Source organism: Spea bombifrons, chromosome 2, assembly GCF_027358695.1.
Source record: "Spea bombifrons isolate aSpeBom1 chromosome 2, aSpeBom1.2.pri, whole genome shotgun sequence".
Lineage (NCBI taxonomy): Eukaryota > Metazoa > Chordata > Amphibia > Anura > Pelobatidae > Spea > Spea bombifrons.
Genome location: NC_071088.1, coordinates 90,562,954 through 90,575,589, shown reverse-complemented (window position 1 = coordinate 90,575,589; position 12,636 = coordinate 90,562,954). Strand labels below are relative to the sequence as shown.

General features: G+C 41.1%; 2 protein-coding genes across 2 annotated transcripts; both read left to right on the top strand.

Annotated features, from left to right (window-relative positions):
* The first annotated feature begins 2,285 nt into the window (after positions 1-2,285).
* Positions 2,286-5,016, top strand: LOC128473085 (endoplasmic reticulum membrane adapter protein XK-like). The gene is made up of 3 exons (XM_053455132.1): positions 2,286-2,530; positions 3,429-3,691; positions 4,114-5,016. Exons 1-3 carry the CDS (start codon positions 2,286-2,288, stop codon positions 4,845-4,847), a joined length of 1,242 nt encoding a protein of 413 aa, XP_053311107.1. The 3' UTR covers positions 4,848-5,016.
* Positions 5,017-7,486: 2,470 nt separating this feature from the next.
* Positions 7,487-10,217, top strand: LOC128473084 (endoplasmic reticulum membrane adapter protein XK-like). Its single transcript, XM_053455131.1, has 3 exons — positions 7,487-7,731; positions 8,630-8,892; positions 9,315-10,217. The coding sequence occupies exons 1-3, from the start codon at positions 7,487-7,489 to the stop codon at positions 10,046-10,048; spliced, it is 1,242 nt and encodes a 413-aa protein (XP_053311106.1). The 3' UTR covers positions 10,049-10,217.
* Positions 10,218-12,636: the final 2,419 nt, after the last annotated feature.

Genomic DNA, 12,636 nt, shown 5'->3' with positions numbered 1-12,636 from the left:
AGTCTCTCTTACGAACTTTTAGCTCCAGGGGCGATCCTTCGGATTCTCATTCAAGTTAACCCCTGCGATGCTACGTAGACAAGGTGGGTAGGGACGGGACCAAGGAGACCAGCTAAGAGGTATTAACAAAGATGAACACGAAGATTCGTCTATGTCTACTGGCCACCATGGTAGTTCATTCGGTTTTCTGTTTCAAGAAACGGAACATTCGTTTTCACTTTCTCCCGAATACGAATGCACAAGTCTAATATTAAGCATCAGAAGTGTATGCCAATAGGTTTTCTGTTTTTTTGTTTTTTGTTTATTTGACGCTCCAAATTTGTGGGGTGTATTTCAAATGAAAACTGAATGCACTTGGTGAACTACATTCAGGATGGACTGCCTGTAGCTACCAACTGTTTTATATAATTACAAGCTGCAAACTGGTAATTGTTAGCAGATAGGCGGCTATATGCCAGCTACTTGTTACTTTGACAGACATCAAACTAGGTAACAAAGTATGATACAAAATACTGTTAATAGCTAAATAGGGACCTCTCTCCATTCTCCATCAACAGTAGTTGTTTCTGTAATTATTGAAGCATAGCTCTCAGGGTTTTTTTTTTAATCCCAGAGCCCAGGGTTTTGGGAGTCAAATCTACTGTATATTTAAATATATATATTAGTTATTTTAGTTATTAAAACTCCTGAAACTCATTGTGAGTATGCAAGGTTAACGAGTACTCACTGATGCTTTTTGTATAGTAACACTTCTCTGCATTATCTGAAAACCCTGCACTGTTAGCGTGGTAATTATCAAGGGTCTACTGGCTCAAGAACCTTTTGAGTAATAATGTTTCACAAACGATTTTTGATAGAGGCACCTGTAATGATCAGATATAATGAGCCAACTGGGATTTTTTTTAACAGCAGTTTCCCTTTTAAGGCTGAGTATCATTAAGGTTTCATACCTGTTGTAAGAACATTATGGCTAATAAATATAGAAAGGGAAGAACACGCTAAGAACCATATGAATTCATGCGTTGAGGTGTGTTTTGAAATGACCAATATGCACATAGGACAAAGCAAGGAATCAGTGGACAACTAGCAAGTACAATTTAAAAGCACCTTTGTATGCAGCTAGCTGCGTTTGAAGGCAAGGCAAGCCATGTAAGGGGTAGGGCTAGCTCCTGATAAGTGTGATATAGGGGGAGTGGAGAAAGAAGAAGGTCAACTGGAGACCCAAGTAGTGGTCCTTCACCCGGAAACTCTGGGACAAACCTGTAGGGTTCTCATGTATGCTCATAAGTTTAAGCAGAAAAGTGCATCATTTTGCACTTTCTGAGACAATGGTCTCTGGAAATGTGTTGTTAAACCTATGCCATGCAGGACTAGGATTGTTTCTGTGCTGCTGATTATGTTTCAGTTTACATCTAGTTTCAACCATGATCAGCCATTTCAAATTAATTAACAGGTTTGTTGCAAGACAAGACTGCACACTTGAAACTTTTATACTGTGAGTTTAACCAAACTAACGTCCCACATTAAGCATAAGTAACACCCAGAGACATTGCCATGTCACTAAACAATCAACAAACAGCTCTTGGCACAAGCACACTGCAGCAAAGCTTCATAGTTAAAGACCCTTCGTCCCCATAGCACCTTGGCTATTAACACCAATTTGTCACCGGTGCACTAGGTTCAGGCGGCGCCTGGTACATGTGCCTAAAGGCTTGTGCCCCACAAGCGAGGCCACACATCATGGTGATCTGCTCCTGCATTATACCAAGGCAAAATAACACAACAAAAAGGCCATGACCATATCACACCAATACATACCAGCTGTTGGGAGGACCCGGGCAATTTTTGCGCCAGGGCCCTGTGGTTTCTAGTTACGCCCTTAGTCTAGTGCTTCAGTTGGCTACTATGTTCACTTCCATCGGCTCTTAATAAAAGCACCTTCTCCCCTATGCAGTTAATCCTCCGTGTTCCATTGAAGTAAACTGCCTTATTTCAAAAATGGCAAAAGATAATACAATCATACACTTTGTTGAAAACATATAAGTATTTTAATAACTGCTAAAATAACACATGCTGCTGACAGCCAGCTGTTACATTATCAGCATTATGACATCACAAAGTGATTGTGATGTCACTGTAGGCTATAGGGACAGCAGCAGCTGGGTTAGGTCAGTTGATGGTTGGATAGTGTTTCGTGCACTTCTGCTTGCCTGACGCTGTTATTTCTCAAAAGTAGCTGTTCGCTACGCAGTGTTTCTGAGTGTCCGCACTCAAACTGAGCGACCATGAAATTCCCTCGCTCAATTTTGATTTCTCTATTTCTATATGTAGCAGAGACAATCTTAGGCCTGTACTTGAGCAGCACATACAGCACTGCAGTGCACAGAATTTGGTTGTACTTGACCCTCCTATTCTGTCTTCTGCCCTGCCTTCTGGTACAGATCTGTTTTGTCTGCTTCCACATGGAATTCTTTGATGACAGATCCCTGGAACATCTGTTTCATCTCCTGCAGCTGGGACCTCTGTTCAGGTGAGTGAGGAGGGAAGGTGCCCTGTATTTAGATAGATACCACATCGGTGAGCCAGTGCATTAGGTACATGGCACACTGTCTATTGTAAAAGAAATGAAACCCGCTGATGATTCCATGCCATTTATTTATATAGTGCCCGCAGATTCCATAGCGCTGTTACAATAAGGGATAGACAAAATATTTCACAAAGACCATTTAGAATGAAATCACCAATAACACAGATTAAAGCATATTTCTACAGAAGGAAAAGATGGTCTGCTCTTGTGAGCAATTAGGAATCAAAAGATGAATAAAGCCATCAAATACAACTGTCACAGATTTTGTATATGGCATAGGCTTACAAGTTATCACAATGTGATCCGTTGCAACTTAATGTTAGGTGGTTTCATGCGCCGTCAGAGTTCATAGGTTTCAGGCCCCTTAAAAATGTATCGAATTTTCACTGACTCCCTCCCACTAAACCCGGACAACAAACGTGTTCTCATTTTAGATGGGTAAAAGGCGTTCCATTTAATATTTGTAGCTCTGATAGTACAAAGAGTGGGAACAGGGGATATTTTGAAGGGAATGATTGTGTTTTGTAGAAAAGCGATACATACCGAGATATCATTTAAATACATAGAGTTTGAGTTGAATCTAAAATCTCAGTCACTATTGAGTTTATGGTTTTATGTGTGCTTCTTGGCCAGATTATATTTGAACCCGGAGATATACAGGGGGCTGGAAAGATGAATAGAAGGCGCGATGTTTTGGGTCAGGTTTGGGTGAAAGCATTTATCTAATGATGCAGGGCAGTAATAGTTTTCATTGTGTTAAACGGAACCTCACCCCATGTGGCTGCAATGTTCTGTCCAGTGTTAATAATGAGTGAACCCTATTTTTTCCTGTACTTTGCAGGTGTGTGCAAGTTCTCCGCCTTTACTTCATTAATGGAAAATCAGAGGATCCATACGACACCCTCATTAAGAGGAAGCAGCTGTCTGAAGATGGCGGTTGGGTTGAGGTGGAAAGGGAGGTTGGTCGCGTCGATATGCTGCTGTCCAAACACAGTTCTGCTTTCCGCTGGGCCTCCTTCATCCAAGCTTTCTTTGGGTCAGCACCTCAACTGATACTACAGCTGTATATTTCCATCTCGCAACAGCATATAAGCCTATGCAGAGGTAAGACAACATTTCTTTGTCGTTTCCTTGTCAATATAGCATGTGGAATGAATACATATTTTTGCAGTCATTAAAAAAGAACTTTGATGCAAGAATGAAAGATAAAAACGACATTTGATAGATTTTCAGTAGAGAGTAAATTGTTGGAGAACAGGACAAACAATTAAGAGTGCTTGAAAATGGATATTGAAAAAAATGTCTTCGTAGCTTTAACTAGTAATTTAGGATACGTTATTTGCTGCATAAAGAAATCTAGTCACACACAAATTGTAAGTGCAGAAATGCCCCAGGGATTAAGGACTATATTTTTTCTTCATAAATGCATATAATTTACACATACATTTATCAAACCGTCAATCAAGTGCCGTTTGTCTTAATGTTTACTAATTGGAATTGTCCTTTCCTTTTCTGATTTTCTTCAGGCATGCTTATGAGTATCTCTCTGCTGTCCGTTACGTATGGAGCGTTACAGTGCAACATCCTGGCCATTCGAATTAATTACGAGGACTATGATTTCACCTTTCGACCAGCTGCCTACCTCTGCTTATTGCTTTGGAGATTCCTTGAGATTTCCTGCAGAGTCGTCGTGCTTGGCCTCTTCAGCTCCGTTTTCAAAACATGGACCCTGTGTGTGGTGGCCTTAAACCTGTTGGCTTTTATGCTCTACTCATGGATCAGTTTTTGGAAGAATAAGTCATCGGGAAACAAGAATGGTTTGAGCAAGTGTAGGACTGCTACTGAGCGTGCTGTACTGAACATCCTGTACTCTGTGACGAGCATTTTCTGCTGGTGTCCGATTCAGGTCGAGCTCAGTGAGCCCGACCTGATTACCAAATCAAACAATTGGTGTCGCATCACCATGTATTATATGCTCAGACATATTGAAAACGCCGTCCTGATTTTCCTATGGTACATCTATCAAACAGATGTTTACTCGCTCATAGGTAGCACTTTTTTGGTCGCACTGCTCCTGGTGGGTTATACCATATCGATGCTCTTCATGCTGATTTTTTATCAGTTCTTGCACCCCTGCAGGACGCTTTTCACATCCAGTTTTGTAGGTGGCCTGATGTCAGGCTTAAAGAGTCTTTGTTGTATGTGCAAACCTTCAAGAGCCCCAACAAATGAACATGGCTCCGAGGTCTGTGAGCCTTAGAACTGACAAGATGAGATTTACATCAATGCAAAGGAGTTGATCTGTGTTCATTGGGAAGCTACTCTACTGCAGACTCTCGAAGCAGAAGCCGACAAAATGGACAGAATGCAGAGAGCGTTAGGGGATATATAAGGACACAAGAAAACTAATATACCACAGCTGTGTCTTCCCTAAATAAAGTGTTCTGAATGGCAATATTAAGAATGAAAGTGTTTTTTTGTTTGTTTGTTTTTTATTCTAAAAGCTTTATTTCCTGTGATTGCAGAAAACTTTCATGGCACAAAAGGGCACATGCATTATACGAGCGCCTCTATTGGTCGCAGCCAGGGAGCTCCTCTGGCATCAACCAAGAGAGTCGCCCTTACAAACTTTTAGCTCCAGGGGCGATCCTACGGATTCTCATTCAAGTTAACCCCTGCGATGCTACGTAGACAAGGTGGGTAGGGACGGGACCAAGGAGACCAGCTAAGAGGTATTAACAAAGATGAACACGAAGATTCGTCTATGTCTACTGGCCACCATGGTAGTTCATTCGGTTTTCTGTTTCAAGAAACGGAACATTCGTTTTCACTTTCTCCCGAATACGAATGCACAAGTCTAATATTAAGCATCAGAAGTGTATGCCAATAGGTTTTCTGTTTTTTTGTTTTTTGTTTATTTGACGCTCCAAATTTGTGGGGTGTATTTCAAATGAAAACTGAATGCACTTGGTGAACTACATTCAGGATGGACTGCCTGTAGCTACCAACTGTTTTATATAATTACAAGCTGCAAACTGGTAATTGTTAGCAGATAGGCGGCTATATGCCAGCTACTTGTTACTTTGACAGACATCAAACTAGGTAACAAAGTATGATACAAAATACTGTTAATAGCTAAATAGGGACCTCTCTCCATTCTCCATCAACAGTAGTTGTTTCTGTAATTATTGAAGCATAGCTCTCAGGGTTTTTTTTTTAATCCCAGAGCCCAGGGTTTTGGGAGTCAAATCTACTGTATATTTAAATATATATATTAGTTATTTTAGTTATTAAAACTCCTGAAACTCATTGTGAGTATGCAAGGTTAACGAGTACTCACTGATGCTTTTTGTATAGTAACACTTCTCTGCATTATCTGAAAACCCTGCACTGTTAGCGTGGTAATTATCAAGGGTCTACTGGCTCAAGAACCTTTTGAGTAATAATGTTTCACAAACGATTTTTGATAGAGGCACCTGTAATGATCAGATATAATGAGCCAACTGGGATTTTTTTTAACAGCAGTTTCCCTTTTAAGGCTGAGTATCATTAAGGTTTCATACCTGTTGTAAGAACATTATGGCTAATAAATATAGAAAGGGAAGAACACGCTAAGAACCATATGAATTCATGCGTTGAGGTGTGTTTTGAAATGACCAATATGCACATAGGACAAAGCAAGGAATCAGTGGACAACTAGCAAGTACAATTTAAAAGCACCTTTGTATGCAGCTAGCTGCGTTTGAAGGCAAGGCAAGCCATGTAAGGGGTAGGGCTAGCTCCTGATAAGTGTGATATAGGGGGAGTGGAGAAAGAAGAAGGTCAACTGGAGACCCAAGGTAGTGGTCCTTCACCCGGAAACTCTGGGACAAACCTGTAGGGTTCTCATGTATGCTCATAAGTTTAAGCAGAAAAGCGCATCATTTTGCACTTTCTGAGACAATGGTCTCTGGAAATGTGTTGTTAAACCTATGCCATGCAGGACTAGGATTGTTTCTGTGCTGCTGATTATGTTTCAGTTTACATCTAGTTTCAACCATGATCAGCCATTTCAAATTAATTAACAGGTTTGTTGCAAGACAAGACTGCACACTTGAAACTTTTATACTGTGAGTTTAACCAAACTAACGTCCCACATTAAGCATAAGTAACACCCAGAGACATTGCCATGTCACTAAACAATCAACAAACAGCTCTTGGCACAAGCACACTGCAGCAAAGCTTCATAGTTAAAGACCCTTCGTCCCCATAGCACCTTGGCTATTAACACCAATTTGTCACCGGTGCACTAGGTTCAGGCGGCGCCTGGTACATGTGCCTAAAGGCTTGTGCCCCACAAGCGAGGCCACACATCATGGTGATCTGCTCCTGCATTATACCAAGGCAAAATAACACAACAAAAAGGCCATGACCATATCACACCAATACAGACCAGCTGTTGGGAGGACCCGGGCAATTTTTGCGCCAGGGCCCTGTGGTTTCTAGTTACGCCCTTAGTCTAGTGCTTCAGTTGGCTACTATGTTCACTTCCATCGGCTCTTAATAAAAGCACCTTCTCCCCTATGCAGTTAATCCTCCGTGTTCCATTGAAGTAAACTGCCTTATTTCAAAAATGGCAAAAGATAATACAATCATACACTTTGTTGAAAACATATAAGTATTTTAATAACTGCTAAAATAACACATGCTGCTGACAGCCAGCTGTTACATTATCAGCATTATGACATCACAAAGTGATTGTGATGTCACTGTAGGCTATAGGGACAGCAGCAGCTGGGTTAGGTCAGTTGATGGTTGGATAGTGTTTCGTGCACTTCTGCTTGCCTGACGCTGTTATTTCTCAAAAGTAGCTGTTCGCTACGCAGTGTTTCTGAGTGTCCGCACTCAAACTGAGCGACCATGAAATTCCCTCGCTCAATTTTGATTTCTCTATTTCTATATGTAGCAGAGACAATCTTAGGCCTGTACTTGAGCAGCACATACAGCACTGCAGTGCACAGAATTTGGTTGTACTTGACCCTCCTATTCTGTCTTCTGCCCTGCCTTCTGGTACAGATCTGTTTTGTCTGCTTCCACATGGAATTCTTTGATGACAGATCCCTGGAACATCTGTTTCATCTCCTGCAGCTGGGACCTCTGTTCAGGTGAGTGAGGAGGGAAGGTGCCCTGTATTTAGATAGATACCACATCGGTGAGCCAGTGCATTAGGTACATGGCACACTGTCTATTGTAAAAGAAATGAAACCCGCTGATGATTCCATGCCATTTATTTATATAGTGCCCGCAGATTCCATAGCGCTGTTACAATAAGGGATAGACAAAATATTTCACAAAGACCATTTAGAATGAAATCACCAATAACACAGATTAAAGCATATTTCTACAGAAGGAAAAGATGGTCTGCTCTTGTGAGCAATTAGGAATCAAAAGATGAATAAAGCAATCAAATACAACTGTCACAGATTTTGTATATGGCATCTGCTTACAAGTTATCACAATGTGATCCGTTGCAACTTAATGTTACGAGGTTTCATGTGCCGTCAGAGTTCATAGGTTTCAGGCCCCTTAAAAATGTATCGAATTTTCACTGACTCCCTCCCACTAAACCCGGACAACAAACGTGTTCTCATTTTAGATGGGTAAAAGGCGTTCCATTTAATATTTGTAGCTCTGATAGTACAAAGAGTGGGAACAGGGGATATTTTGAAGGGAATGATTGTGTTTTGTAGAAAAGCGATACATACCGAGATATCATTTAAATACATAGAGTTTGAGTTGAATCTAAAATCTCAGTCACTATTGAGTTTATGGTTTTATGTGTGCTTCTTGGCCAGATTATATTTGAACCCGGAGATATACAGGGGGCTGGAAAGATGAATAGAAGGCGCGATGTTTTGGGTCAGGTTTGGGTGAAAGCATTTATCTAATGATGCAGGGCAGTAATAGTTTGCATTGTGTTAAACGGAACCTCACCCCATGTGGCTGCAATGTTCTGTCCAGTGTTAATAATGAGTGAACCCTATTTTTTCCTGTACTTTGCAGGTGTGTGCAAGTTCTCCGCCTTTACTTCATTAATGGAAAATCAGAGGATCCATACGACACCCTCATTAAGAGGAAGCAGCTGTCTGAAGATGGCGGTTGGGTTGAGGTGGAAAGGGAGGTTGGTCGCGTCGATATGCTGCTGTCCAAACACAGTTCTGCTTTCCGCTGGGCCTCCTTCATCCAAGCTTTCTTTGGGTCAGCACCTCAACTGATACTACAGCTGTATATTTCCATCTCGCAACAGCATATAAGCCTATGCAGAGGTGAGACAACATTTCTTTGTCGTTTCCTTGTCAATATAGCATGTGGAATGAATACATATTTTTGCAGTCATTAAAAAAGAACTTTGATGCAAGAATGAAAGATAAAAACGACATTTGATAGATTTTCAGTAGAGAGTAAATTGTTGGAGAACAGGACAAACAATTAAGAGTGCTTGAAAATGGATATTGAAAAAAATGTCTTCGTAGCTTTAACTAGTAATTTAGGATACGTTATTTGCTGCATAAAGAAATCTAGTCACACACAAATTGTAAGTGCAGAAATGCCCCAGGGATTAAGGACTATATTTTTTCTTCATAAATGCATATAATTTACACATACATTTATCAAACCGTCAATCAAGTGCCGTTTGTCTTAATGTTTACTAATTGGAATTGTCCTTTCCTTTTCTGATTTTCTTCAGGCATGCTTATGAGTATCTCTCTGCTGTCCGTTACGTATGGAGCGTTACAGTGCAACATCCTGGCCATTCGAATTAATTACGAGGACTATGATTTCACCTTTCGACCAGCTGCCTACCTCTGCTTATTGCTTTGGAGATTCCTTGAGATTTCCTGCAGAGTCGTCGTGCTTGGCCTCTTCAGCTCCGTTTTCAAAACATGGACCCTGTGTGTGGTGGCCTTAAACCTGTTGGCTTTTATGCTCTACTCATGGATCAGTTTTTGGAAGAATAAGTCATCGGGAAACAAGAATGGTTTGAGCAAGTGTAGGACTGCTACTGAGCGTGCTGTACTGAACATCCTGTACTCTGTGACGAGCATTTTCTGCTGGTGTCCGATTCAGGTCGAGCTCAGTGAGCCCGACCTGATTACCAAATCAAACAATTGGTGTCGCATCACCATGTATTATATGCTCAGACATATTGAAAACGCCGTCCTGATTTTCCTATGGTACATCTATCAAACAGATGTTTACTCGCTCATAGGTAGCACTTTTTTGGTCGCACTGCTCCTGGTGGGTTATACCATATCGATGCTCTTCATGCTGATTTTTTATCAGTTCTTGCACCCCTGCAGGACGCTTTTCACATCCAGTTTTGTAGGTGGCCTGATGTCAGGCTTAAAGAGTCTTTGTTGTATGTGCAAACCTTCAAGAGCCCCAACAAATGAACATGGCTCCGAGGTCTGTGAGCCTTAGAACTGACAAGATGAGATTTACATCAATGCAAAGGAGTTGATCTGTGTTCATTGGGAAGCTACTCTACTGCAGACTCTCGAAGCAGAAGCCGACAAAATGGACAGAATGCAGAGAGCGTTAGGGGATATATAAGGACACAAGAAAACTAATATACCACAGCTGTGTCTTCCCTAAATAAAGTGTTCTGAATGGCAATATTAAGAATGAAAGTGTTTTTTTGTTTGTTTGTTTTTTATTCTAAAAGCTTTAGTTCCTGTGATTGCAGAAAACTTTCATGGCACAAAAGGGCACATGCATTATACGAGCGCCTCTATTGGTCGCAGCCAGGGAGCTCCTCTGGCATCAACCAAGAGAGTCGCTCTTACGAACTTTTAGCTCCAGGGGCGATCCTTCGGATTCTCATTCAAGTTAACCCCTGCGATGCTACGTAGACAAGGTGGGTAGGGACGGGACCAAGGAGACCAGCTAAGAGGTATTAACAAAGATGAACACGAAGATTCGTCTATGTCTACTGGCCACCATGGTAGTTCATTCGGTTTTCTGTTTCAAGAAACGGAACATTCGTTTTCACTTTCTCCCGAATACGAATGCACAAGTCTAATATTAAGCATCAGAAGTGTATGCCAATAGGTTTTCTGTTTTTTTGTTTTTTGTTTATTTGACGCTCCAAATTTGTGGGGTGTATTTCAAATGAAAACTGAATGCACTTGGTGAACTACATTCAGGATGGACTGCCTGTAGCTACCAACTGTTTTATATAATTACAAGCTGCAAACTGGTAATTGTTAGCAGATAGGCGGCTATATGCCAGCTACTTGTTACTTTGACAGACATCAAACTAGGTAACAAAGTATGATACAAAATACTGTTAATAGCTAAATAGGGACCTCTCTCCATTCTCCATCAACAGTAGTTGTTTCTGTAATTATTGAAGCGTAGCTCTCAGGGTTTTTTTTTTAATCCCAGAGCCCAGGGTTTTGGGAGTCAAATCTACTGTATATTTAAATATATATATTAGTTATTTTAGTTATTAAAACTCCTGAAACTCATTGTGAGTATGCAAGGTTAACGAGTACTCACTGTTAGCGTGGTAATTATCAAGGGTCTACTGGCTCAAGAACCTTTTGAGTAATAATGTTTCACAAACGATTTTTGATAGAGGCACCTGTAATGATCAGATATAATGAGCCAACTGGGATTTTTTTTAACAGCAGTTTCCCTTTTAAGGCTGAGTATCATTAAGGTTTCATACCTGTTGTAAGAACATTATGGCTAATAAATATAGAAAGGGAAGAACACGCTAAGAACCATATGAATTCATGCGTTGAGGTGTGTTTTGAAATGACCAATATGCACATAGGACAAAGCAAGGAATCAGTGGACAACTAGCAAGTACAATTTAAAAGCACCTTTGTATGCAGCTAGCTGCGTTTGAAGGCAAGGCAAGCCATGTAAGGGGTAGGGCTAGCTCCTGATAAGTGTGATATAGGGGGAGTGGAGAAAGAAGAAGGTCAACTGGAGACCCAAGGTAGTGGTCCTTCACCCGGAAACTCTGGGACAAACCTGTAGGGTTCTCATGTATGCTCATAAGTTTAAGCAGAAAAGTGCATTATTTTGCACTTTCTGAGACAATGGTCTCTGGAAATGTGTTGTTAAACCTATGCCATGCAGGACTAGGATTGTTTCTGTGCTGCTGATTATGTTTCAGTTTACATCTAGTTTCAACCATGATCAGCCATTTCAAATTAATTAACAGGTTTGTTGCAAGACAAGACTGCACACTTGAAACTTTTATACTGTGAGTTTAACCAAACTAACGTCCCACATTAAGCATAAGTAACACCCAGAGACATTGCCATGTCACTAAACAATCAACAAACAGCTCTTGGCACAAGCACACTGCAGCAAAGCTTCATAGTTAAAGACCCTTCGTCCCCATAGCACCTTGGCTATTAACACCAATTTGTCACCGGTGCACTAGGTTCAGGCGGCGCCTGGTACATGTGCCTAAAGGCTTGTGCCCCACAAGCGAGGCCACACATCATGGTGATCTGCTCCTGCATTATACCAAGGCAAAATAACACAACAAAAAGGCCATGACCATATCACACCAATACATACCAGCTGTTGGGAGGACCCGGGCAATTTTTGCGCCAGGGCCCTGTGGTTTCTAGTTACGCCCTTAGTCTAGTGCTTCAGTTGGCTACTATGTTCACTTCCATCGGCTCTTAATAAAAGCACCTTCTCCCCTATGCAGTTAATCCTCCGTGTTCCATTGAAGTAAACTGCCTTATTTCAAAAATGGCAAAAGATAATACAATCATACACTTTGTTGAAAACATATAAGTATTTTAATAACTGCTAAAATAACACATGCTGCTGACAGCCAGCTGTTACATTATCAGCATTATGACATCACAAAGTGATTGTGATGTCACTGTAGGCTATAGGGACAGCAGCAGCTGGGTTAGGTCAGTTGATGGTTGGATAGTGTTTCGTGCACTTCTGCTTGCCTGACGCTGTTATTTCTCAAAAGTAGCTGTTCGCTACGCAGTGTTTCTGAGTGTCCGCACTCAAACTGAGCGACC

Coding starts and splice junctions, on each gene's coding strand:
- LOC128473085 (XM_053455132.1), top strand. CDS start 2,286: ATGAAATTCCCTCGCTCAATTTTGATTTCTCTATTTCTATATGTAGCA. Junction 2,531..3,428: donor CAGCTGGGACCTCTGTTCAG/GTGAGTGAGGAG, acceptor TGTACTTTGCAG/GTGTGTGCAAGTTCTCCGCC. Junction 3,692..4,113: donor GCATATAAGCCTATGCAGAG/GTAAGACAACAT, acceptor GATTTTCTTCAG/GCATGCTTATGAGTATCTCT.
- LOC128473084 (XM_053455131.1), top strand. CDS start 7,487: ATGAAATTCCCTCGCTCAATTTTGATTTCTCTATTTCTATATGTAGCA. Junction 7,732..8,629: donor CAGCTGGGACCTCTGTTCAG/GTGAGTGAGGAG, acceptor TGTACTTTGCAG/GTGTGTGCAAGTTCTCCGCC. Junction 8,893..9,314: donor GCATATAAGCCTATGCAGAG/GTGAGACAACAT, acceptor GATTTTCTTCAG/GCATGCTTATGAGTATCTCT.